The sequence below is a fragment of the Crocuta crocuta genome, unplaced genomic scaffold, assembly GCF_008692635.1.
Source record: "Crocuta crocuta isolate KB4526 unplaced genomic scaffold, BGI_CrCroc_1.0 scaffold81, whole genome shotgun sequence".
In the NCBI taxonomy this organism is placed as follows: Eukaryota; Metazoa; Chordata; class Mammalia; order Carnivora; family Hyaenidae; genus Crocuta; species Crocuta crocuta.
Window position 1 is genome coordinate 1293429 of NW_027527808.1, and position 25067 is coordinate 1318495.

Consider the following 25067-nt stretch of genomic DNA (forward strand, 5'->3'; position numbering starts at 1 on the left):
TAAATCGTATTAATATACTTCGTACTGTTAAATCAGTCCTATTTTCTGAAATAAATCTAAAGTTTCCATAACTGCATGTTTGTGGATTGCATTTGCTAAAATTCTTAGAGATATTTAAGTGTATTTCCAAGGTAAAATTGGTTATCATTTTATAGTATTAGTCTGAGTTTCAAGGTTTTACTGATCTTTGAGAAGAAATTGCAGAATATTGTTTGTCACCTCCCTCTTTTGGAAAAATTTAGAATTTACCATGTAAAACTATCATGAGTCTATTATGTGTGTGTATGCCCATGTGATAAGGAGGGGTAGTTTGTTAATTACTGATTCATTAATAATTTAATGATTATATTTGTTACTGTGATATCAGTTGTCATAAGTTACAGTTTTCTAGGAAATTTTTCATTTCATCTGAGTTTCAAATTGCTAGCATAGAATTGTTTTTATAATTTTAAATCTGTTGTATCTATAGTTGCATCCCTCTTTTATTCTGAATATCGTTTGTTCCTTTTTTTGTTGATCAACCTTAAGAGAAGTTTGCTTTATCATTTTAAACGGACCAAATATTTTGCTTTGTCATGTATTATTCATTCACTTATTCGTTAAAATAATATTTACTGAGAGATATTTATGTCCAGCACTTCTCTTGGTCCTAGCCTAGAGCAGTAACAAAACAGATAAAAATTGCTGCACTCAAGGAGCTTACAGTCTTATGGAGAAGACACGACATGACATAAGTAACATATACTGCATGTCAGATGGACAATAGTAAAGCCAAAGGGGACATAGAGTTCAGGATGGCAGTGAGAGTGTCCAGAGCCATGAGGGTTGCAGTACAGGGGATGAAGGATGAAAGAATTTTTGTTGTTGTGAGCATAACTGAATTAGAACAAAGGGCCTAATGATAGTGACAAGAATTTGGGTGAAAAGACACTATGGATACAGTGAAAATAGCATGACATTGTGAGAAATTACATGTATTTAGTTTTTATAATATATCTTACATGTAAGTATTTATTACATATGTATTTGTATTTACATATACATATAAAAAATAGATATATATTTATTACATATATATATATTACATATATATATCTTGACAAAGTTNGCAGAAGGGACACTATAAATTTCCATCATGCTCCCATTGTAGTAAATGCCTAGTACATTGAGCAGATGCAAAATGTGGTGACATTTGTTCATTAAAAATTCTCATACAGGGACAAATACAATGCCAAAGAAAACATCTAGAATTTCATTATTAACTAAAAGGGATTCTTTTTTAAATCTAAACCAGAAGAATATTAAAAATGAGGTTAAGCAATGTTTTAGTTATACTTAATATTATAATGTCATGTTTTCTAAGGGTTATGAAAACTACTGATAAGAACTTTGTGTTTCCACTTTTTTCCCTGTACTTCTTCAGGCCAGATGGAGACTGTATATCTTCACTTAATGGCGGAAACATTAAAGGCATGGAAGGAAATTCAACAGGACACTTACCAAAATTCTGCCACGAGTGTGGGACTAAATATCCTGTAGAATGGGCAAAGTTCTGTTGTGAATGTGGCATTCGAAGAGTGGTTCTGTGAACAGAGTCCCCCCAAAAAGCTAAGTCTAGAAATTTGTGACTGTTGCTGCTTGGACAGCTAAGCACTTCCTCTAGTGATTTTATGCTAAAATTATTCAAAATACTTTTTTCAGCGAATTTTGGAGCATAATCTTTGGCTGTGTTAATGTGTATGTGTAATATATATGTGTACATATACTGTATATAATAAATACCTGATACCCTAAACTGTGCCATTCAAGGAAATATTCACTCACCTGTCAAAGTAATTTCAAGTAGAATCATTAGCTTAGATATTACTTTTCTGCTATTTTGTTAAAGTACATTAAGCATACCTACACAAAGTCAAACACTAATGCTCAGCCCTTCAAGCTTTAGGAATGATCTTTACTTTGAGCGAAAAAAAAAATCAGAACAAACATATTTATTATCGGTGCCTATTTTCAGAAAATATCATAGGATGGGATGCTTGAAATTTGGAAATGAAGAGAATATTTTTAGTTACAATTAGTTATGTGAGGTCATTTTGCTGTAGAGCTTGTCAACAATTAATTTTATAAATATAAAAAAAAAAAAAAAGAAAAACCCCACAGGTCTATGTGGTCCTTTACTCGGTGTATCATTAATATTATAATTTAAAGATCTTTATTCATTCTTTAAAATGTAATTATGCAGTTTCCTTTTCAGAGACACAAGACTGAAAAATAAAAATGTGTCTTATTCTAGTCATAACTGAATGAGTTTTTCACCTCTTTGTTAGTTGAATGTATATTCTATTTCCAATTGTATCTCTGTATTTCACTTTTTTTTCATAACTTCATGTCTAAAGAGTTTTATTTTACTACTTTTTTATTTGCAAAGTTTGAAAATAATTAATATACGATACACAAATTCCTTGCAAAATTTTACATGTTTATTTCTGTGTCTGTAATTAGAAGAAATTATTTTTAATAGATTTAAACCACCTCACCTAATAAATATTTTGGATAATCATTAGCAATTTTTTAATTTAATTTCTCTTCAAGTATAGTTAGATGTAGTTATGAGTAGGTCAAGAGAATATCTAGTTTTCCTACTTACATTTTCTTTTTGGTGTTTAATGCTGAAACAGCATTCACATCACAGTAAAAAACCCCACTGAAAATGCATTGCTTTAATGCATAGCTGACTTATGTAATTAAACATTCACGAAAATTTAATTATACTTTAATTTTGGCTAAAATATAGCTTTTAATCATTGTCACTTTCAATGTAACAGCATTTAGTGGATTTCTTTGATTGCCTATGCAGCCAAATTCTGTAATTTATTAGTAATTTCTGTTGAAGGGAAAGAAAAGTGCTTTGATCATATTATAAAGGTATAAGCAAATCTTTTATAGGCAATTTACAGCTTGTTTATGATTGTGATCAACTGTAAGGGTTAATGTAGAAATTTGTAGCTTATAATTTTCTCGGAAATTTATTTATGCTCATACTTTATAATTCATTAATTTTTTGGTTTTTGGTTTTTTCTTTTCATTCGCGAATTATATGTAAACTTTGAGATAATAGGAATTGTCATTTTATTTACCTTATGATTTCTTTCCTGACCTTCTGTTAACTTTTTTTTCTGGTTGTCTTTATTCAATGATATTAATCTAAAGTAAAGTCCACATATTAGGATAAGCTGTATAAATTTAGGAGAATAATGTACATATTAAATTTTCATTTCTGTAATATGTTATTCTGTCTTGTTATAAATCATAGGAAGAACTTTAAACTTCGTTTCACCTGGAACTGAGCACTATATTTTTTTTTGCTTTTTTTTAAGACCACATAATTTTTTGCCCAAGGAGGGGTAGGTAAATTGAACTTAAACAAAGTGGCACATGTTTGTTTCTCACCGAATTTTGCAGTAGCGAGTAAATGTTACAATGTACTATTTGGAAGATGAGTTGGTAAAACAAAAAATCATCCAACTCTAGAACGCAGAGATTATTATAAACAGTAAGTTGGTGACGTACACTTATGAATTATGAAACATGTGACAATGTATTTAAATGCATTTTTATATTACTTACATATATTACTCTCACATTGATTTGTTGTGCAATAGTTCAGTTTCTAAGAAATTTTCCTATATCTATACATCATTTAGTTTATTTTTATTTATTTTCACAAGTATTTGCCAGTGTGGTAGAATAAAAAATGATTGTAAGCTTAAATTTAAAATGTAAAAATTGCTTAAATATTATTCTGAAAGTCATTAGCTTGAAAAAGTAAAATCATTATGGTTGCTGTTGTCTCTTGTTCACTGTTTTTTATTACAATATCGTGTTCATTTTTGAACCTATTCAATAAAGATGAAGCAAAAAGAACGTTCTGATTGGTCTTTATTGATGTCTTAGCTTTTATCCACACTTCGATAGAAAGATAAGAACACTATGAAATATGAAGCAAATATCTAAATACGGATTTTTTTAAATGACAGAGTAGCTTTTCATTGGCCGTTTTTTGTGCCATCAGCTTTTAAAGAAATTGCTGCTTATTGAATTGCTGTGTTTTATGACTTCAAAGTATTATAAGTGTTTCATTACAGGATTTCTAGTGCGTAGAAAGATTCTCTTCATGGCCAGTAAAATATAGCAGTTGAAAACATTCTTGAACTCAAGGTTGATAGAAAACATTGGATATTTCTAATTAGGTTATGTTACAGTTTAATGGCAAAAATTATTGGTTTGTGATCAATACTAAGTGATTTAGACTATCATATTTAAAATTTTAAATAGCAGCTGTCTCTAGTAAAAAATATCACATTAGGGGCCCCTGGATCGCTTAGTCAGTTAAGCATCTCACTTCGGCTCAGGTATGACCTGGCGGTTTGTGAGTTCAAGCCCCTCACTGGGCTCTGTGCTGACAGCTCAGACCCTGAAGACTGCTTCGAATTCTGTGTCTCCTCTCTCTGCCCTCCCCTGCTCAGACTCTGTCCCTCTCTCAGGAAGTGAATAAACATATATTTTTTTTTTGTATAATCAAATTAGACATGTTTGATTTGTACTCAGTGCAATATATTTGCATTGCAGGTATATATGTATTTTATGTGGTAGATATATATATTTTAGTACTAAGATAAGTTAATTTTTCCAACTGACTACTATTGAATTAAGCAGTAGAAAATCATTAAAATCAAGTTAATTATAGTCATACTTATTTTCATTCATAAATTTTTAGTTATTACTATCAGGATACTTAGTTTTATAATTTTGTTTGGCTTATATGTGAATTGGTTTTTTGCCACTAGAGGGTGCTTTTGGATAATTTAATATTACCAGCTTTGAATTTTATTTTAAAGGCCTCTCAGCAATATAGGTATGATCTATATACACACACACACACATATCATGACATTATAGAGATTTATAAAAGACAGTTGTTCTTTATTTTGTCATGACTTTAATAATATCTTGATTTTTTAAGCACCTTAATCTAACTCATTTTGGGCACCATTGTGGTAGTAATTAATAGGAATGTTTCATATTTAACCCTCACATTTTGTTAGCAGATTTATGCATCTCAAACATATTACTCAAGCATTACCAGATACTCCTAATACTATTATTTTAATATGTCCTTTTAGTTGTAAGAGTTCTCTTTTTTAAGACAAGATTTTATTTTAATCATCTAACCTAACTTAACAATATTTAATATGGGTGAGTGACATCTACTTATTTTTTTAAGTTTTTATTTTTTTAATGTTTGTTTATTTTGAGAGGAAGAAAGAAAGAGTGGAGAGAGGCAGAAAGAGAGAAAGAAAATCCCAAGCAGGCTCTACACCCTCAGCATGGAGCCCAACACGGGGTTTGAACTCACCATGATCATGACCTGAGCTGAAATCAATAGTTGGGTGCTTAACTGACTGAGCCACCCAGGCACCCCTAAGTTTTTAATTCCAGTTAGTTAACATATTATGTTATATTAGTTTCAGGTGTACAATATAGTGATTCAACAATCTATACATCACCCAGTGCTCATCACTGAGAAGTGGACCCATTAATCCCCATCACCTGTTTTACGCCCCCCCCCCCATCCCTTCCCTCTGGTAACCATTAGTTTCTTTGGTAGTGATCAGGGATACTGCCAAACATTCAGCAATGCACCACACACCTACCCCACAACAAAGAATGCTAATTTCTTGGTTCAGATAAATGTACTGTGCTTATGTAAGATGTTAGCCTTAGAGGAAATTTGGTAAAGGGTATGCAGGAACACTGTACTATCTTTGCAACTTTATATATTTGAAATTATTTCAAGATATATAAATAAAGCTTATACATCACTACTTAAGGGCAATGTATTGCTTTAAAGTTAAACAATTGGTATTTTCATAATTTATTTCTATTGCAGTGTACTATGTACTATAGCTGAAGTATTATTTTGATCTTTTGCAAATCACTTGAATCATTCAATGAATTTATATTGTCTGTGATATATATGTTGAGATTTTTGAGAACGATAGCATATTTTCAAATGTCTTCAAAGGGGTCTTTAATCATTGAACTTAAATACTTCCTCTCTTGATCAATCTTGTTTTTTTTTTCTTTTACAGAGAATTTGTTTTCTGTAATAATTTTGTTCACTTGTTGGCTGTTGCTTTTTTTTTTTTTTTCCTGGAACATATGCTCCCTGAAAGCAGGGACTTTGTTGTACCTCTATGTCCAGAACTGTCAAATTAGAGACGGATACTTAATATTTGTTGAGTGAATTATCTGTATCTGTGTCGCATCTTCCCATTAAGTGGTATTCAAAAATTGGAGCTTCTTTAAGCCCACTAGGCTGTGAAGATAGAAGTCCCAACACTAGTATTTAACTTAACCTTTATGAAAGTAACTCTTCTTAAGCTTAAAGATGTATTTGTCTACATATTTAAGCTTTTTCACAGCTAAAAATAAATCCTTTCTGCTGGGAATGCTGGGAAAGGAGATGATAAGATAGATACCTGTCATTTTATACTTTTCTGGCAGATCTTTCTGATTCTCCTAGAAAGCATTTACTTCTGATTAGATGTTCTGCAAACCAACTTCCTTTCATTTGTGGTAGTATTTGGACCATTTTTAGAACAATTTATAAGAGTTTCTATCCAAATAAATTTTTAAGTAAAATGTTCCTATTTGATTCAGATTATTTCAAACATAAAGTTTGTGATAAGCATCATAGGTAGAAATTGGCAAACACATGTCCCTCACACATGGTAACACCTGGTAGATTATTGAGTTATTTGTTGACCTTAGCAGTGGTGCAAATCATCAACCCCACTTGGGAAGAATGGGAAGGATTGGAACCCTTAGTCTGCCTTACAGGAAAAAAAAAAAAAAAATCAAGCAAGAGCAAATCCTAACTTGTGAATGTTTCCACTTGTCTTAATTTTCACCATGTAAGATACAGATAGAAAATGGTTCACTTTGATAATAAGATCTTAAAGTGTATCTAACCTCCCTGCTACTTAGAAAACTTGTCTTCTACAGAAAAACTCACTTCTTTCTTACCAATATGTATGAAAAATATGTAAAACAAATGAAAATAAACCCCGTATTATCCCAAACCAAAATAATCATTTTACATCTTTCTCAAACCCAAAATCATTGATGAATCTAGGTGCATATATATTTTTTGATACTGAGACATTAAAAATTATTGGAGTTGGTGATTATCAATGTTCCTATAATATCTCCACAGATTCTATTATCTGGTCAGAATCAAGACTGAAAGATACTTCACAACAAAGTTTAGAAATGAAAGTTCCATGAAGATGTAAGAACACAAAGCTGTGGGGTCCTATTGTTTTAAAACAATTATGTTCTATGTTCCTATCATAGCTATCTTTAAGTAAATTGTATTTTATTGCAGTAATGTATTTTTTGGGATAATTAAATAGATTTTTATTGATACACTGGTTTAATGTAATTTGTCCTTATGTATTAAACATAGTATACTTAGCTTTTCTCATTAGGAGCTTAAGGGAACACAAAAGATCATATACTTTTTCAGGAGAAAACACTTCAAACAAATGTGGATAGAAAACAGAAACTATGTAAATAATAGTTGTATTTAAGATAAAATATTAAGATGAATCTGATCAAATAATAATGCATGATACCAGAAATGAAGTGCTAGGCAACGAAAGGAAGAAATATTGACATTATCTAGAATCATCATGGAAGCCATAGCAATTGAGAAAGGAACTGAAGTTTGAGCAGGATCTTTAGTTTTAATAGAACAATCTTAACCCTGGAAGGAGTATTTCCTTCAGCAGATTCCTTGAAAGCCTGTTCTAAAAGACTTTTAACTGAGTCCCTTTGTATAATGCAATATTCCCCAAAGTGCATTTAGGTAATGGTTTTTACATAAAAGTAGTGCTCTCTAGTCAGATTTTGGAAATGTTGTTTAGTGTTAAACTTAAAGAAGGTATATGTGTTTATATATAAGTTTTAATATACTTGTATATAAATTGTAAGTCTGAAAGAAAATGTATCTGACTCCAGAACTCAGAATCCTCCCTCTTTTTCTTTTTCCTTTTTATATTTCTCCTCCTCCTCCTCCCCTTCATCTTTCTTCTTCATCTTCTGTGTTGTCATCATCATCTTCTGCTGTAGCATTGATGAGGATTAGGGTTTCTTGGGACAAACTTTAGAAAATGCTGCTTTAAAGCATTTTATACGTACATATTTGAAAGAAAATGTTCACTGGGATAAAACAAGTCTCTAATTGGAGAGTAAAAATAATAAAAATATAATATTCAAGTTCATTATTAACTAGCCTGCCTTGTCTCTACTTATTTTCCTAGTGTGTAGGAAACAAAGAAGGTAAATACAACCATAAATGCCTGAGTATTTTTTTCAAGCATTTGATACACAGTATATATATTGAATAGTGTTTTGAGTGTGAATTTTCTCTAAACTTCAAATATACATAAACAAATGAAAATCAAGGAAGAAAATTTTAGTAACTTACTGCAAGCATTTAAAAATATTGTTCTTTATTTTGCCATATCTCAGAATTCTTTTCAACATTTGTTAGGGATATTTTAGACAGACTTCAAGGAACATTTTCAAGGACAGTTTGAGGAATTTACCTTTAGAACTTAAAATCCCCTCATTTCTACAGCTGATGATTTACCAACAATACCAGTTCATCAGGGTCAAAGTGTACCATACAGTTTACCATGTTTTATGGTGGAAAGAAGCATAGCTTACTTGGAAAAGTCCGTCTGAAGAAAGAGCTTGGTGAAGAATCATTTGCTCCTAAAATTGTTAGCTCCCTTTTCTGGAGTTGATAATGAAAACCAAACAGAACACATACTAGATTCAAAAGTCCTATTAATGGAGCAGTCAGTGAATTCTGTACAACTGTCTGTACAATTTGACACAGCTATCAGCACCAGTGAGGGTGAACCGCTGTAGGATTTAGGGAGAGTGAGAAAGAGAGGCAGAGACACAAACCTGAACTGAGAGGAAGAACTTACCACCACACACTGGGACCAGAGCATCATCTGAAGCTCAAATAAAGCCAGTCAGCATTTTACCAGGTGGTAATGAAAGCATAAAAGAGCAGGAAGGATGTGAGTTAAGCAAACTGGTGGCTGCTGAAGGTCTCTGGCCTGTCTAGAATAAGGTTTTCATTTCCCTTTACAAGTAAGCAAAGACTATGTATTGGCAGACTTTTCTAAACTGGATGTGGTATATACAAAAGTTTCTTTTAAAAGACTAAAATTTAACATAGAAAATAAAGTTCCTGTTCTTATATAGTTTTGGGGTCCTGGTTCCATGTACATTTTGAGTAATAAGGTATTAAAAGTCACATATTCAATGACAGTGAGAGATCAAATAGTGGTACAGCATTAAAATCTTATCTTAGAAATTCATTAAGTGAATCTGACAGTGTTATTACATAGACCATTTATTATCAAAAGAGAAATGTTACCCAAACTAAGCAAATTGTTTATAATACTATATGAAAATATTTTTATATAATACAGATATAGTGTCAAAATTAAATACACACATTTCATTAATTAAAAGGTCAACATATATTATTCTGTTAAAAATATACTTCCCAAATTGCCAACTCGTTTAGACAAATTTTATTACACATAAATGATTAAGGTAACTCAGTATTATGGTTTAGCATCCTTAGAACAGGTGACTTTCTATTTTGTGAAATTATTCTTTATGGTCATCCTAAAACATTTGCTATACCATCTAGTGAAGGCACTGTGTTATACATTCATGTTTAATTACATGTCTTAATCTCTCTCTTAAGTCTCTGTACTCCATACTGCTGCTTCTTTAAGGTATATGACTCCTCCTCTTATGGACATTACCCACATCTCAATGTTAACTGAAACATTTTCAGCACAGAGATGACAATCCACTCTCACTGTAGTATGCTGATGCATAAAATTATTTTCATAGTAAAGCAATGTTAATTTTTAATCCTTGCAACCTTTATATACTTCACAGATTTTATATGCCTTTTTCTGAAATTTTAAAACAGGTTTAAAAAGTATTATTGCAACTAATAGTTTACATGGATTATCTTACAAAAATCACAAAATTAATACTGATTGATTATGTCCAAAAACATATAAAATAGTTTGTTGATTGCAGCATTTGGTTTCCACTGTTTATGTCCATCCAGTTCTAGTTCCATGGTATGAATTTTTCAACTGCTGTAATCCACTTTTACCAGGAGGCATTCTGTAGCTTCTAGGGTATTCTACCCCCCCAAATTGTAATGGGCAAACAGATCCTTGGAAGATACAACTAAAGTTCATATGTCTTTATATTGCCACTCCAAATTTTTCAATGTTCTTTAGAGCCCCTCAAAATTTTATTCCAACAAGTTTTTATCTTTTGTAGTAGTATCCCTAGGAAACACAAGCTCTTCTGTTTTCTCTGTTCCTTTAAAGATTTGTTGTCTTCCTAGAAAAATAAATTTTAAAAGTTTTAAATTTACATTTAAAGAATACACATTTAAAAATACTCATTTTTAAATTTCCATCATGTTAGGTTATGCTGAAAGTTTGATGTAATTGAAAAGAGAGAATCTTGAATGATATTTTGTAAACTATGATTTCTAACTATACTTGTGATAATCTATGTGTAGGATATTCAAGATTGTTGGGGTTTAAGATTTAGAATTAAAGAGCTATATCAGGTGGCTGCCATTTTTACCACTGCAGCAGTGTACAAGCTATTGAAATTCTGTTGAAATGTATGTGGAAAAGATGTTTGTAGTTTACTGAATTGACTTGTTTAATATAGAAAAAAATGTATTTTTTGTGAGAGGAAGAATTAACACTGAAAATATTCAGGGTATTTTGGCAAAGATGATTGATAATGATGTACCTGATTGAGCTTGTGCGCTAAAGGTCCACCCTGATTATCTGGTCTTCACTAGAGTACAGAATACTGAAAACTAGTTTTCAGTCCCTGATAAAATTCTTAAAAAGGGCTACCTGTACAGCCTACAGAAAGTGGAGAAAGAAACACCTCACATGGAATAGACATATAAGGGAGAAGCTCTGCATACGTTCGATCACATTCCAGTAATCCCTGGAAAAAGGATTCATAGAGGGTAGGGTAATTCATCATTTAGATAACAGCCAATTATTGAGTGTTTTCTAGGTCACATATTGTGTTCCATGCTTTGCATACATTATTTCATTTTATCATCTTAATGACTCTATTAAATTGATGATTTTGCCTCCATTCACAGATGAGGGAACTGAGCTGCAAGAGGATAAATAAGCTACCAAACTCATGTAAGTATAATACCTGTGGTTTGAACTCATCCGTCCTATTTTTAGTTTAGCTACAAATTGGGATCTCTCTTTGTTATATAGTTAGTTAACACTAACACATAGCCTTTAAATAATATATTTAAAAGATTAATCAGATTGCAAAGAAAAATATGAAGAGGAATTTCTCATATTCATTTTATTGAGGGTCTAGGACGTCTTTAAAAAGTACAAATTGAAGTTCATATGACGAAGCAGTTTTGAAATGCATAGACATGAAAATTTAAATGACATTTCCCAGGACACTAAGACTGAACATTCTTTAAAAAGACAAATGCAAAAAACCGTGATTTTACCTCTGTAATCCTGGGAACACAGATGTTATCTCCCTTCTCTAAACTTTATTTCCAAATTTTCTTGTCCCGAAGCCCTCAATGTATTTATATTGCTTGTGTTCATTTCCACTCTTCATTTAAGCTGGAATTCCTATGATTTCCTGAATCCCAGAGTATGCAATTCACCCTGCTTCTCTAAGAGAAATAAGGGATTTCCATGCTCCCATAGTATCTAATGGTGGAATAACATTATAATAGCAACAGAAATGTGAAATAATGGAAATACCCATCACTGCTATGAATCAACTGTCCCATTCTATCAATTTTCCATGCCTCATTCTAGTTAATACATCAATTTTTAAGTTTTGTATTAAATTTTTATTTAAATCCCAGTATAGTTAATATACAGTGTTAAATTAGTTTCAGATGCACAATAGAGTGATTCAACACTTCCACACATCACTATAGGCTCATGACAAGTGCACTTCTTAATCCCTATCACCTATTTAACCCATCCTCGCACCCATCTCCCCTCTGGTAATCAATTTCTCCTCTACAGTTAAGAGTGTTTTTTTGGTTTGCCCCCCTTCTCTTTTTTTCCCTAATGCACATTTGTTTTGTTCTTAAATTCCACATCTGAATGAAACCATAAAATATTTGTCTTTCTCTGACTTATTTTGCTTAGCATTATACTCACTCCATCTATATCCTTGTAAATGGCAAAAGTTCATTCTTTTTGATGGCTGAATAATATTCCATTATATATATATTATATATATAACACACATATACATACATACACACACAATATTCCATTATATATATACATACATATATATATATATATACACATACATACACACACACACACACACAATATTCCTAATCCATTCTATCCATTCATCAGTCAATGGACATTTGGGCTCTTTGCATAATTTGGTGATTGTTGATAATGCTCCTATAAATATTGAGATGCATGTATCCCTTTGAATTAGTATTTTTGTATCTTTTGAGTAAATACCTAGTAGTACAATTGCTAGATCATAGGGTAGTTCTAATTGTAACTTTTTGAGGAATCTTCATAATGTTTTCCAGAGTGGCTGCACCAGTTTGCATGCCCATGAATGGTGTAAGAGGGTTCCTCTGTCTCCACATCCTTGCCAACACCTGTTGTTTCCTGAGTTAATTTTAGCCATTCTGACAGGTGTGAGGTAGTATCTCATTGTGGTTTTGACTTGTAGTTTTCTGATGATGAGTGATGTTGAACATCTCTTCATGTGTCTGTTAGCTATTGGTAAGTCTTCTTTGGAGAAATATCTGTTCATGTCTTCTGTCCATTTCTTAGCTGCATTATTTATTTTTGGGGTGTTGAGTTTGCTAAGTTCTTTATAGATTTTGGATACTAGCCCTTTTTCTGATACGTCATTTGCAAATATCTTCTTTCATTCCATAGATTGCCTTTTAGTTTTGTTGATTGTTTCCTTTGCTGTTTAAAGTTTTTTTTTTATCTTGATGAAGTTGATGAAGGTTCAATAGTTTTTCTGTTTTGTTTTGTTTTGTTTTTTTGTTTTGCTTTTGTTTTCCTTGCCTCAGAAGACATATCTAGTAAGAAGTTGCTATGGCGGACATACAAAGATGTTGCTGCCTGTGCTCTCTTCTAGGATTTTGATGGTTTCTTGTCTCACACTTAGGTCTTTGATCCATTTTGAGTTTATTTTTGTATGTGGTGTAAGAAAGTGGTCCAATCACATTCTTGTATATGTCGCTGTCCAGTTTTCCCAATTCTTTTGTTGAAGAGACTGTCTTTCTGCCATTGGGTATTCTTTCCTGCTTTATTGAAGATTAGTTGACCATATAGTTGTGAATCCATTTCTGAGTTTTCTATTCTGTTTCATTGATCTATGGTCTATTTTTGTGCCTGTACCATACTGTCTTTGATGATTACAGCTTTGTAATACAGCTTGAAGTTTGGAACTGTGATGTCTCCTGCTTTGGTTTTCTTTTTCAACATTACTGTGGCTATTCAGGGTCTCTTCTGGTTCCATACAAATTTTAGAATTGTTTGTTCTAGCTCTGTGAAAAATGCTGGTGGCATTTTGATAGGGACTTCATTGAATGTGTAGATTGCTTTGGTAGTATAGACATTTTAACAATATTTGCTCTTCCTGTCCATGACATGAAATATTTTTTCATTTATTTGTGTGTTCTTCAATATCTTTCAAAAGTGTTCTATAGTTTTCAGAGTACAGATCTTTTGCCTCTTTGGATAGGTTCACTCCTAGATATCTTATGGTTTGGTGCAATGGTAAGTGGGATCGATTTCTTGATTTCTCCTTCTGCTGCTTCGTTATGCATGTACAGAAATGCAACAGTTCTACATTCTGATGTTATATCTTGCAATTTTGTTGAATTTGTGTATCAGTTCAAGCAATTTTGCGGTGGAGTCCTTCAGGCTTTCTACATAGAGTTATCATGTCATCTGCAAAGACTGAATGTTTAACTTCTTTCTTGATGATTTCAATGCTTTTATTTCTTTTTGTTGTCTGACTGCTGAGGCTAGGACTTCCAGTACTATACTGAACAACAGTGGTGAGAGTGGACATTCCCATCGTGTTCCTGACCTTAGAGGAAAAGCTCTCAGTATAGTATTTCCCCACTGAGGATGTATTAGCTGTGGAGCTTTCGTATATGGCCTTTAGGCTTCTGAGGTATGTTCCTTCTATCCCTACTTTCTGGAAGGTTTTTACCAAGAAAAGATGCTATATTTTGTCAAACGCTTTTTCTGCATCTATTGAAAGGATAATATGGTTTTTATCCTTTCTTCTTTTGATGTAGTGTATCATGTTGATTTGTGGATATTGAACCACCCCTGCAGCCCAGAAATAAATCCCACTTGATATGGTGAATAATTCTTTTATGGTACTGTTGGATTTGATTTGCTAGTATCTTGATAATTTTTGCATCCATGTGCATCGGGGATATTGGTCTGTAATTCTCCTTTTTAGTTGGGTCTTTGTCTTGTTTGGGAATCAAAGTAATCATGGCCTAATACAACTAGTTTGGAAGTTTTCCTTCTATTTCTATTTTTTGGAACATTGTCAGAAGAATGGGTATTAACTCTTCTTTAAATGTTTGGTAGAATTCCCCTGGGAAGCCATATGGACCTGGACTCTTGTTGGGAGATTTTTGGTTACTGATTCAATTTCTTCACTGGTTATGGGTCTGTTCAAATTTTCTATTTCTTCCTGATTCAGTTTTGGTAGTTTATATGTTTCTAGGAATTTATCCATTTCTTCCAGGTTGCCCAATTTGTTGGCCTATAATTGCTCATAATATTCTCTTACAATTGTTTGTATTTCTGCACTATTGGTTGTGATCTCTCCACTTTAACTTATGATTTCATTTATTTGGGTCCTTTCCCTTTTCTTTTGATAAATCTGGCTAGAGGTTTATCAATTTTGTTCACTCTTTACTTTCTTTTTTTTTTTCTTAAATAGTTTATTGTCAAGTTGGTTTCCATATAACAACCAGTGCTCATCTCAACATGTGCCCTCCCCCATGCCCATCACCTCCCTTCCCTTCTCCCCCACCCACATCAATGTTCACTTTGTAAAAGAACTAGCTCTATTTCATTGATTTTTTTAAAAATTTCTTTATCATTTATTTCTACTCTCATTATTTTATTTCCCTTCTTACGCTAGTTTTGGGCTTTATTTGCTGTTATTTATCCAGTTCCTTTAGGTGTAAGGTTAGGTTGTGTATGTGAGACTTTTCTTGTGTCTTAAGGAGATCTGTATTGCTACATACTTCACTCTTATACTGCCTTTGCTACGTCCCAAAGGTTTTGGACTGTTGTGTTTTCATTTCCATTTGCTTCCATGTATTGTTTTTTTATTTCCTCTTTAGTTTCCTGGTTAACCCATTCATTCTTCAGTAGGGTGTTCTGTAACTGCCATGTATTTGTGGTCTTTCCAAATTTTTTCTTGTGGTCAACTTCAAGTTTCATGGCATGTGGTCTTAAGATTTACATGGTATGATCTTAATCTGTTTGTACTGCTTGAGGCCTGATTTGTGACCCGGTATGTGATCTCTTCTGGAGAATGCTCCATGTGCACTTGAGAAGAATGTGTATTCTGCTTTTGGATGTAATGTTCTGAATATATCTGTTAAGTCTATCCGGTCCAGTGTATCATTCAAAGTCATTGTTTCCTTGTTGATCTGCTTAGATGATCTGTCCATTGCTGTAAGCGGGATGTTAAAGTTTCCTACTATTATTGTATTATTATCAATGAGTTTCCTTAAGATTGTTATTAATTGATTTATGTCTTTAGGTGTTTCAAATTGGAGGCATACATATTTATGATCGTTAGATATTTTTGATGGACAGATTCCTTTATTATGATAGAGTGCCCTTCTTCATCTCTTATTTCAGTCTTTGGCTTAAAATCTAATTTTTCTGGAGGCACCTGAGTGGCCCAGTCAGTTAAGTGTCCAACTCTTAGTTTCAGCTTACATCATAATCTCATGGTTTCATGAGTTCAAGCCCTGCTCTGTGCTGACAGTGTGGAGCCTGCTTGGGATTCTCTGTCTCCCTCCCTCAGCTCCTCCCCACTTTCACTGTCTGTCTCTCTCAAAATAAGTAAACAAACTTAAGAATAAAAAATAAAATAAAATAAAATAAAATAAAATCTGGTTTTTCTGATATAAGTATGGCTACTCCAGCTTTCTTTTGATGTCCATTAGCATGATGAATGGTTCTCCATACCCTCACTCTCAGTCTGGAGGTGTCTTTCAGCTAAAATCAGTCTTTTGTAAGCAGTATATCAAGGGATCTTATTTATTTATTTATTTATTTATTTATTTATTTATGGGTTTAGTCTATTTACATTTAGAGTAATTATTGATAGATATAAATTTAGTGACATTGTATTACCTGTAAAGTCACTGTTCCTCTAGATTGTCTCTTTTCCTTTCTAGTTTTTGTTGCTATTCGTCTCTCTTTCCTGCTCATAGGGCCCCCTTTAATAATTCTTGCAGAGAAGGTTTAGTGTTCACGAACTCCTTTAGGTTTTTCTGGTCTTGGAAACTCTTTATTTCTCCTTCTATTCTGAATGACAGCTTTGCCAGATAAAGGGTTCTTGGCTGCATATTTTTCCCAGTTAGCATTTTGAATATATCATCCCACTCCCTTCTGGCCTGCCAAGCTTCTGTGGATATGTGTGCTGCTAACCTTATGTGTCTACCTTTGTAGTTAAAGGCAATTTGTCCCTAGTTACTTTCAGAATTTTCTCTTTATCTTTGTATTTTTCGAGTTTCACTATGGTATGTCTTGGGGTTGACCGGTTTTTGTTGATTTTGAGAGGAGTTCTATGTGCCTCTTGAACTTGAATGCCTGTTTCCTTCCCCAGATTATGGAAGTCCTCAGCTATAATTTGTTCCAATAAACCTTCCCTTTTTTCCCTTCTCTTCTTCTTGGACTCCTATGATATGGATATTACTGCGCTTTATGGAATCGTTGAGTTCCCTACATCTATATTTGTGATCTAATAGTTTTTTTCCTCTTCTTTTCAGCTTCATTATTTTCCATAATTTTATCTTCTATATCACCTATTCCTTCCTTTGATTCTTCTATCCCTATTGTGATTACATTAAGTTGTTTTTGCATTTCAGTTACAACATGTTTTTATTTCAGCCTAACTAGTTTTTAGATCTTTTGCCTCAGCTGCAAGGGCTTTTCTAGTCTCTTCTATGCTATTTTCATGCCCTGTTAGTTTGTTATGACTGTTGTTCAGTATTCTTGTTCAGATATATTGTTTATATATGTTTTGAGCAAATCCCTGGCTGTGGTTACTTCTTGATCTCTCTTTTGGGGAACATTCCTCCATCTTGTCATTTCTCTAGTTTTCTGTCTTTTCCATGTTATGAAAGCTTGTTATGTTTCCTGCTCCTAGGAGTAACACTATATTAAGAAGGGATCATACAGTGTCCAGGGCCTGGTGCTTTAGTAAGTATTTCTGGTGTATGCTGTGTGCAGTCTCTACTGTTGTGATTTGATTGCTCTTTCCCCACATCAGTCCTCTGCAGAGTTCCTCCTTGCTTGCAGTGGAGTGTGTTTGGGCCTTTATAACTAGGTGTGTTTGATTTGTTTGTTAAAACAAGCCTGATTTTTAAAAAGAAAAAGCCTATTTCAAAAATAGAGAAGAAGAAAAGGAACAAAAACAAACAAGCAACCAAAAACCTATATGCCTGATTCCAATGAGAAAGAGAGAAAGAAAGGAAGGAAGACCTGATCCAAAAAAATGAGAGAAGGAAAAAATAAAACCCAAACAAATGAACAAAATCTATAAGCCTAAATTAAAAAAATCCCAGTCCTATTTCCAACAGAACCGAAGCTGAATCTTTGGAGCACGCTCTGACTTGGTGCATGTGGTCTATCTGTGTTGGTCCTCTGGGGAAGAGACCTGCTGTGCTTGCTCAATGTCAGACCTGTACTAATCAAGATGCCCCTGCAGGATACAGGGTGGTCTGGGTTTGGTGTAAGTGGCTCCACCCTCCACTGGTGGCGCCGTATTGCTCACTGAAGCTTGTTATGTGGCATACACTTGTTACAGCATGTTATATAATCAGCTTTAACTCTCAGATAATAGAGGTAGCTACTTCTAGAAGTCTTAATGCAAAACCAAGGAAACAGAGATTCAAACAAGTTAAGTAACTTTTTAAAGCTCACACCATCAGTCAATAGCACAGCTGAGATTTGAATCCAGAGTCTGACTCCAGAGCCTTCACTACTGTTATAGATCATGGGGGATAGAAGTTACACTTGAATCAGCAGCTAGGCAAGGTAATAATCACTTCTCACAGTGGTTACCATTGAGCCAGTGGAAAGAGGTTTGAGTGGACAGCCTGCCTTGTGTTTAGGGTATACAGCAATCTCAAGGGTAAGATATTTTCTACCCCACACCTACTTCCCTTCCTCTTATGCACATATTCAGTCTGAATGACAAATGTCCTTTCCAGTCGATCAAGAATGTATTCTCTTCCTAAAGTTATGTTGAATATAATCTGAACTCAATCACTACATTGACCCTCAAAATGGGAGTCTGAAAAAGGCAAAGAGGTTCTTTAGGTGCGGGATCAGAGCAAAATATTCAGACAGTTACGGGTTTGAATCCCAATTTGCTCTTTTACCTTGGGAAAATTAATTATTTTGAAGCTCAGTGTCCTCAACTCTGTAACAATAGTACCAACTCTCCTAAGGTTATAGAGAGGGTTAAATGCATAGTGCTTAATAAATGATAAGAATCCTACTTGGTTTGTTAGGAATATCAATTCTGAAGTCATCACACCTAGCAAAGGACGAGGTGTGCTTTACTGAGGAGTAAGTTCTAAGAAATAATGCCACAATGCACAGTCTGGGTGGGGCTTCTCTTTGCACTTGTCAGTTCAAGTTCTCTCTTCAACTGGGGAGACTTTGGGATTCCTCCTTCTCTGCCTGAGGCTAGATGCATGCAGGTCTAGACTCCTGGGGGAAGTGAAGTCCTCACTTTGACTTCAGGTCTAAGCTGTGTTCTTCAGTCCAGCTTCTCTAGCAACAAAGCCCCACTATTAATTCATATCTACCTTCTGTGTCTATTTCTCAATTCATTCACAGAATTTGACAGTAAAGTCTGTCTACAGTTGAGCCAGTATGGTGGAATGAGAGATCATAACGTCAAGCCAGACCACCTAAATTGAACCCCAGATGTACGTCATACCAGTCTGTGACCTTGGGAATGTTTCTACCCTTTTCGGTGTTGTAGTTTCTTAATGGTACATACTTGCAGGATTTTTGTAAAGTCTGAGGTAATATACATAAAATTCTTAGACCAGTGCCTGGTACTCTCTTAGCACTAAATAAGCATTGTAAAAAATAACATATCTGGAGAATTTGTGTCAAAGTAAAGGCCAAAAATGAATCCTACTTCCAAGCCCCATCTTTGCTGACCCCAGTCAAGCTCTGCCACCATGAACCACAAACTGATTATATCAGGGCTATTTGTGACTCCTTTCTAAGATCTCCCCACCTTTGGTAGCTATTTTGAAATCTCTCTTAAATGTCACAACTCCACAGGGGATCTATCTACTCTAAAAGTTGAATTCCCATGACATTCCATGTCCAGCACTATGTTAATGCCTGTGATATATGATAAACTAATATAGAACGGTATACTAACTCAGACAAAAGAAGAATTTTAATCAACATGAAAATAAAGTTAGCATTAATTTATTAAATCCTGACCATAAATTTTAATAAGCTTTCCCCATCAGAAGCAAAATGAATTAAATAACAATAAAAGCTTATAACATGCCTGACTCATGAAGGAAATTCACTGCTGCTAAATTCAAATCTAACATTTTGCCTTATAATTTCAAGAAAAAAGTAGGCTGTATCAGGTTAGTTAACTTTGTAACATAAATTTATTTAATTTCAAGATTTATATTATTTGTGTATTTTCTTCTACAATTAATTGATTTTGGAACATGTTATTCCATGCAACACTCAACCTATGAGAGAAGGAATTACAAATATATAGCATACCTCTAACCCTTATGGCTTCCTAAGCCAAGTTGATATCACTAGCTTTGTCGGCACACTTTTCAGTTCTGCCCTGATTTGAGCCTTTATACTCAACATAGTGTTTCCAGCAAGAGTCACTATTAAGAAACTAGAGGGATAAGCAACAAGAAGCCTAGCTGCCATTCTACATTAGACAGCGCTTTGAAATCACTCTACATAAGGATTAAGAGGTGGTAGCCTGGAGTATAGGCTTTCATGAGACTTAAGCTTGGCCTTGAAAGATGCATAGAACAGGAGGGCTCCTAGTTGTAGAAAAAAAAAACAGTAGAAATTCCACATAAAAGACTAACATAAATAAGGCGACAAAATGGGAATTAAGCTTGGTAAATCCAGGACATCAAGAGGAGACTGGCTTGCATCAGGTAGACAATGTAATGATAAATGAAGTTCAAATTCTTTCATTTGTATTTTCATTTATATTTGTATCTTCATTTGTATTTCATTTGTCAATGAAATTGACATTTTCACTGTCAATAGGGCTCAAAGGCAATTGTACCATTTTACCTTCTGTGGACAACCACTGGTATTAAAAAATAGAAATGCACACAACCCTTTTTCTATCATTAAAATGTAAAAATTTCTTTGCAAAATATCATAAGAAACTTTTTGGTTTTGTGACAGCTGGTAAAATTATTGAAAAGGGGAGGGTGCCAATGGTAATCATATATTATTTACTGAAACCTTTTTAGTACTAAGCACTTCACATGAATTATGCCATTTAATCCTTTCGCCATCCAATTACAAAAACTGTATTTTTCTCCATTTGGCAGATGAAGAAACGTTTGCCTAATATCAAGATAGTGTCTTCCAAATTTTGTTTTGCTGTTTATATTTCATAACCAATAGCAGACATGTATGGAAAAATTAACCCTATATACTTAACACAATTATTTTAAAAAATTAAAAAATTATTGGACATATATATATATGCCCAGTTTTAACATGTAAAGATATTTAACATGTAAAGACATGTAAATACATGTAAATGTATTGTTAAATACATTTGATGACCTCTTTTATTGGCTATGAGTTCTTATAAATGTGTACACTAATGGATTAAAATTATTAATGTGTTTTAGAGGTAAAAATTCATCACATTAGCCTCTTTGAAAGTTATTATAGGAATGAAGTATGCACTCATTTATTTTTACTCACCTTTCATAAACTATTTGCCCCAGCTAAGGATAGGTAAGATTTTCCTCAACTAGAGTTGTGTAAATGTACTTAAACTTCAGGTAATAATAAGCACTTAAAATTCTAAGATAATAGATATGTTCATAAGAGAATTATAGTATCCTATTAGAGGACTAGTTTATATTTTTGTTCAAAGTAAACAACTTACCTTGGAGGTACAGTTCAACAACTGTAATGTGCCCTGGGAAACTCTTGATAAGTGGAGATTGAAATCCTCACTGTTATTCACTTTGACAAAGTGCTTCAACTTGTGAGCAGCACGATATAAAAACACAGCTTCCTATTACAGAAAAAATTAGAAGGGTCGTGGTTCAAACAAAATATTAAGAAATGACAAGCTTTAGTAAGGAGCCTAAAGCCAGAGCTGTACCAAATAATGCCCGCCTCTGCCCCAGATTTCTATTCCAGTTAATCAATGACTGACAAATAACTAAACTAAAACTGTTTAGCTCCTAAGTGACAGCCGGAAGTACCTAGAATTTGGTGTAATGATTATTTTACTTCGTAAAGTCTCCTTTCTTTATAATATACATTTATAATCTTATCACTTCTGAGTGAACATATAGTAAGATTATTCAATTTTAAAGGAGATAACCATAGGAGAAGGCTTCTGGAGCCAACAGTAATGAAAGATATGTGGTTTCTCTTATTATTTTTGTACCTTTTGAGCTGTGGATGAATTGCTGGCAATAAGAAAATAAAGGTCCATATTCACCTCAAACAAGTCGTTCAAATATTTAAAGTAAAAAAGTAAACTAAAAAGAATTTATGAATATACTCTGAGATACTATGAGGTTAACTCAGCTACTGTGAATTTTAAAAAGGCTATTGAATATCATACTAGTTTCTGTGGAAGGAAACGACACAGACTTTTGTCGTAAGGTTTGTAAGTTGTAATATTCCACCAACCAGAGGTAGTAGTTGTTTGAAGATAAGCAAATATTGAAAGAAAACATTTCAAAGTCCTAAAAGTAAATTATGCTCATGGCTTATGTTTATGTACATGCAATCACTCTAACAAATATTTTGCCACAGAAGAATTTCAGAAATAAGGGATATGTGTGTCTTTGAATTCAGCAGGTCTTCTAGCAGTTTCAAAGTGAAAATTGAAGTGCTAAAATAGAAAAAAAATATTTAACAAATAAGCATAGGGCTTTCTGTAGAATAAAGTATAAAAGAAGACCACAGTATATATAATTTAATAGGTCAACGGGAACTGTCTGATTAGGACCAAAAGAATATGCTATGAATGTAATCAATATAATTATCTCTAACTGACATACAAATAATATAAGCTTCTATAAAGTCAAGCTTGAATGACATATAAATTTCAAGTAATTATTATTACCTTATTATCATCACATGCATGTTTTTTTAAAACGTTAGGTTCATTATTCGGGCAATTGGTACGATTTTTTATCATGGTGTCCTGTAGAAAGTAATTATATAACAGTATGGTTAAATTGGGGATTTTTCTAATATGTAGCAATTTATAAAACAACGTTATAATACTTTGTCTTAATATATGCATTTTAAGGAAAATAACTTTAACCTGGTTCAGCTGACTAGGTATAAAGAATAGTTTTCTGTAGTTGAAGAGTAAACAAATATATATACAAACCCTCACGTATTTAGAGCTTCCCCCAGACTCCATAATTTAATCCCAGAAATAACTGAAAGAATCTGGTTCACTTGGGGAAATAAAAGTACCTATTTCAAAAGTTATGTTATGTAGACAAAATACTATACTATACTGTATATTTATAACTGTATATTTATACTATATTTATAATATTTATAATATAGTATAAATATTATACTATATTTATACTATAAATTTTGAAATCATGAAGTTGAGATGCATTTAAGAGGTTTTTCAGTCCAGTTTCCTGCCACTATAAAATGGCAAAAAAAGAATTTACATTAAAATAAGAGAAAACCTCTTGACACAGTGAAATTGTAATTTATTCTACACAGCTTTTTTAACAATCCAATTTGGGATGCTAAGATAGAACTTTGATGAGAAACAATGGGATTGAATGTGTATATTGTCATGTAGAGTACAAAGGCAGATAGTCCATGTTCATTTTTCATTTCTAAGGAATGTAGTATTAGAAGTTGGTGATTACTTGAATCAAGAATTTAGTTGAGGTGTTAGGAAGAACTTCCTAAGGATTCAGATTCTCTTACGCACAGGATTGGACTATCTGTCAAATAAACTAGCAATTCCATGCTATGAGAGCTTCTAGAAAGACTTAAAGTAACCTTAGCCTATATGTTCTCACCAAGGAAACAGGAGAAATAGAGTAATGGCAAGTTTAGTCATGGGCTTCTCTCAGAAAAGCGTGCATTACTCCAGTCACCTGCGAAAAGCATAAATGGTCTCTGGGTATATCCTGACTTTAACTGTATATACTATCCGCTATACCTGCAGGAATTAGTGTCTGAACATTCATTTAATCACTCAACACTTACTATCAGCCAAGTGCAAGGTCCCTGCCAAACCCTAACGAGAAAAACAGACTAAGAAAACACAGTCCCAGTTTCTTGTGCCATTTGATATAAAGGGCAGATGCTGCATCTTTTGGACATGTTTACATCACTTCTTACCCTTGGAAAAGTATGCTTTTGTAAACAGAATATTTGTTAGTGCCAACCACCACAGTTATACTGAAAATGTCTCAAGTGCAAATGGATATGTTTTCTAACACCATTCTCATGTCACCATGATACACATTCCTGAAGAGGCAATGGAGAATTGATATTTGCCTATGAAATCATTTTCCTATGGATATCCATTTAATTCCCAAAAAAACCCCAATAAATCATATATACATTTATTTCTCTTTGATAAAATGTAGAGCTTTTTTTGGGTCATGGAATTATTTTTAAAAAGCTATAAAAGAGACTCCATAGAAAACAAACAGGGTTGCTTAGGGGAGTTGGGTGGGGGGAAAAGCTAAATGGGTGATGGGTACTAAGGAGGGCACTTGTGATGAACCCTGGGCGTTCTACATAAGTGATGAATCACTAAATTTTACTCCTGAAACTAATAGTACATTATATGTTAAGAACTTGAAGAATTTAAATAAGAACTTGAAGCATTAAAAAGAGAAAAAAAAAGGCAAATATGCGGCTAATCTATGATGTTTTCCAATTTACCAAAAATATATAAAAAGATGTACAATTAGTACATAATTAGTACATTTCTTGGATCATTTTAACAAATTGCCTGGCACATGAATATCTGAAAAGCCATTTGGTGAAGCCATTGCTCCTGGTATTAAAAAAAATACAACAACTCATTGATATGTAGTTACATGTTTGTATGCATATATACATACAGAACGGTAATGTTATACCAGTTGATTTGTTTGCCAAATGTTTGTTATAGTATATAAAGAAGTAACTATACAGTTAAAAGGTTGACTCCTATAGAGGTAACAATTATTGACTTCAGTGCATTTTATGAATACATTAACAGGTGTACATGAGTGCCAATTACAGTTGGTTTCTGAAATTGTTTTTATTCAGGCTTGATGAGAAGGATGGCTCAGACTAAGGTCAATAGAATCACGG

General features: G+C 33.2%; 2 protein-coding genes across 4 annotated transcripts in view; one reads left to right on the forward strand and one right to left on the reverse strand.

The window, feature by feature from the left end:
* The window catches only part of ZC2HC1A (zinc finger C2HC-type containing 1A), a 49434-nt gene extending 45510 nt beyond the window's left edge, over nucleotides 1–3924 (forward strand). Inside the window, exon 9 of the mRNA XM_077774254.1 lies at nucleotides 1424–3924. Coding sequence (XP_077630380.1) covers nucleotides 1424–1589 — 166 coding nt within the window. The 3' untranslated portion in view covers nucleotides 1590–3924. The remainder of the gene's footprint in view (nucleotides 1–1423) is intronic.
* A 6480-nt stretch (nucleotides 3925–10404) lies between these two features.
* Nucleotides 10405–25067, reverse strand: part of IL7 (interleukin 7) — a 55337-nt gene continuing 40674 nt past the window's right edge. For 2 of the 3 annotated variants that reach the window (XM_077774574.1, XM_077774581.1), the window contains 3 exons: nucleotides 22837–22917; nucleotides 21637–21768; nucleotides 10405–10524 (listed from right to left, as the gene is read on the reverse strand). In XM_077774574.1, the coding sequence (XP_077630700.1) occupies nucleotides 10405–10524; nucleotides 21637–21768; nucleotides 22837–22917 (333 nt within the window). The remainder of the gene's footprint in view (nucleotides 10525–21636; nucleotides 21769–22836; nucleotides 22918–25067) is intronic. The other variant, XM_077774585.1, reaches the window with a different exon arrangement.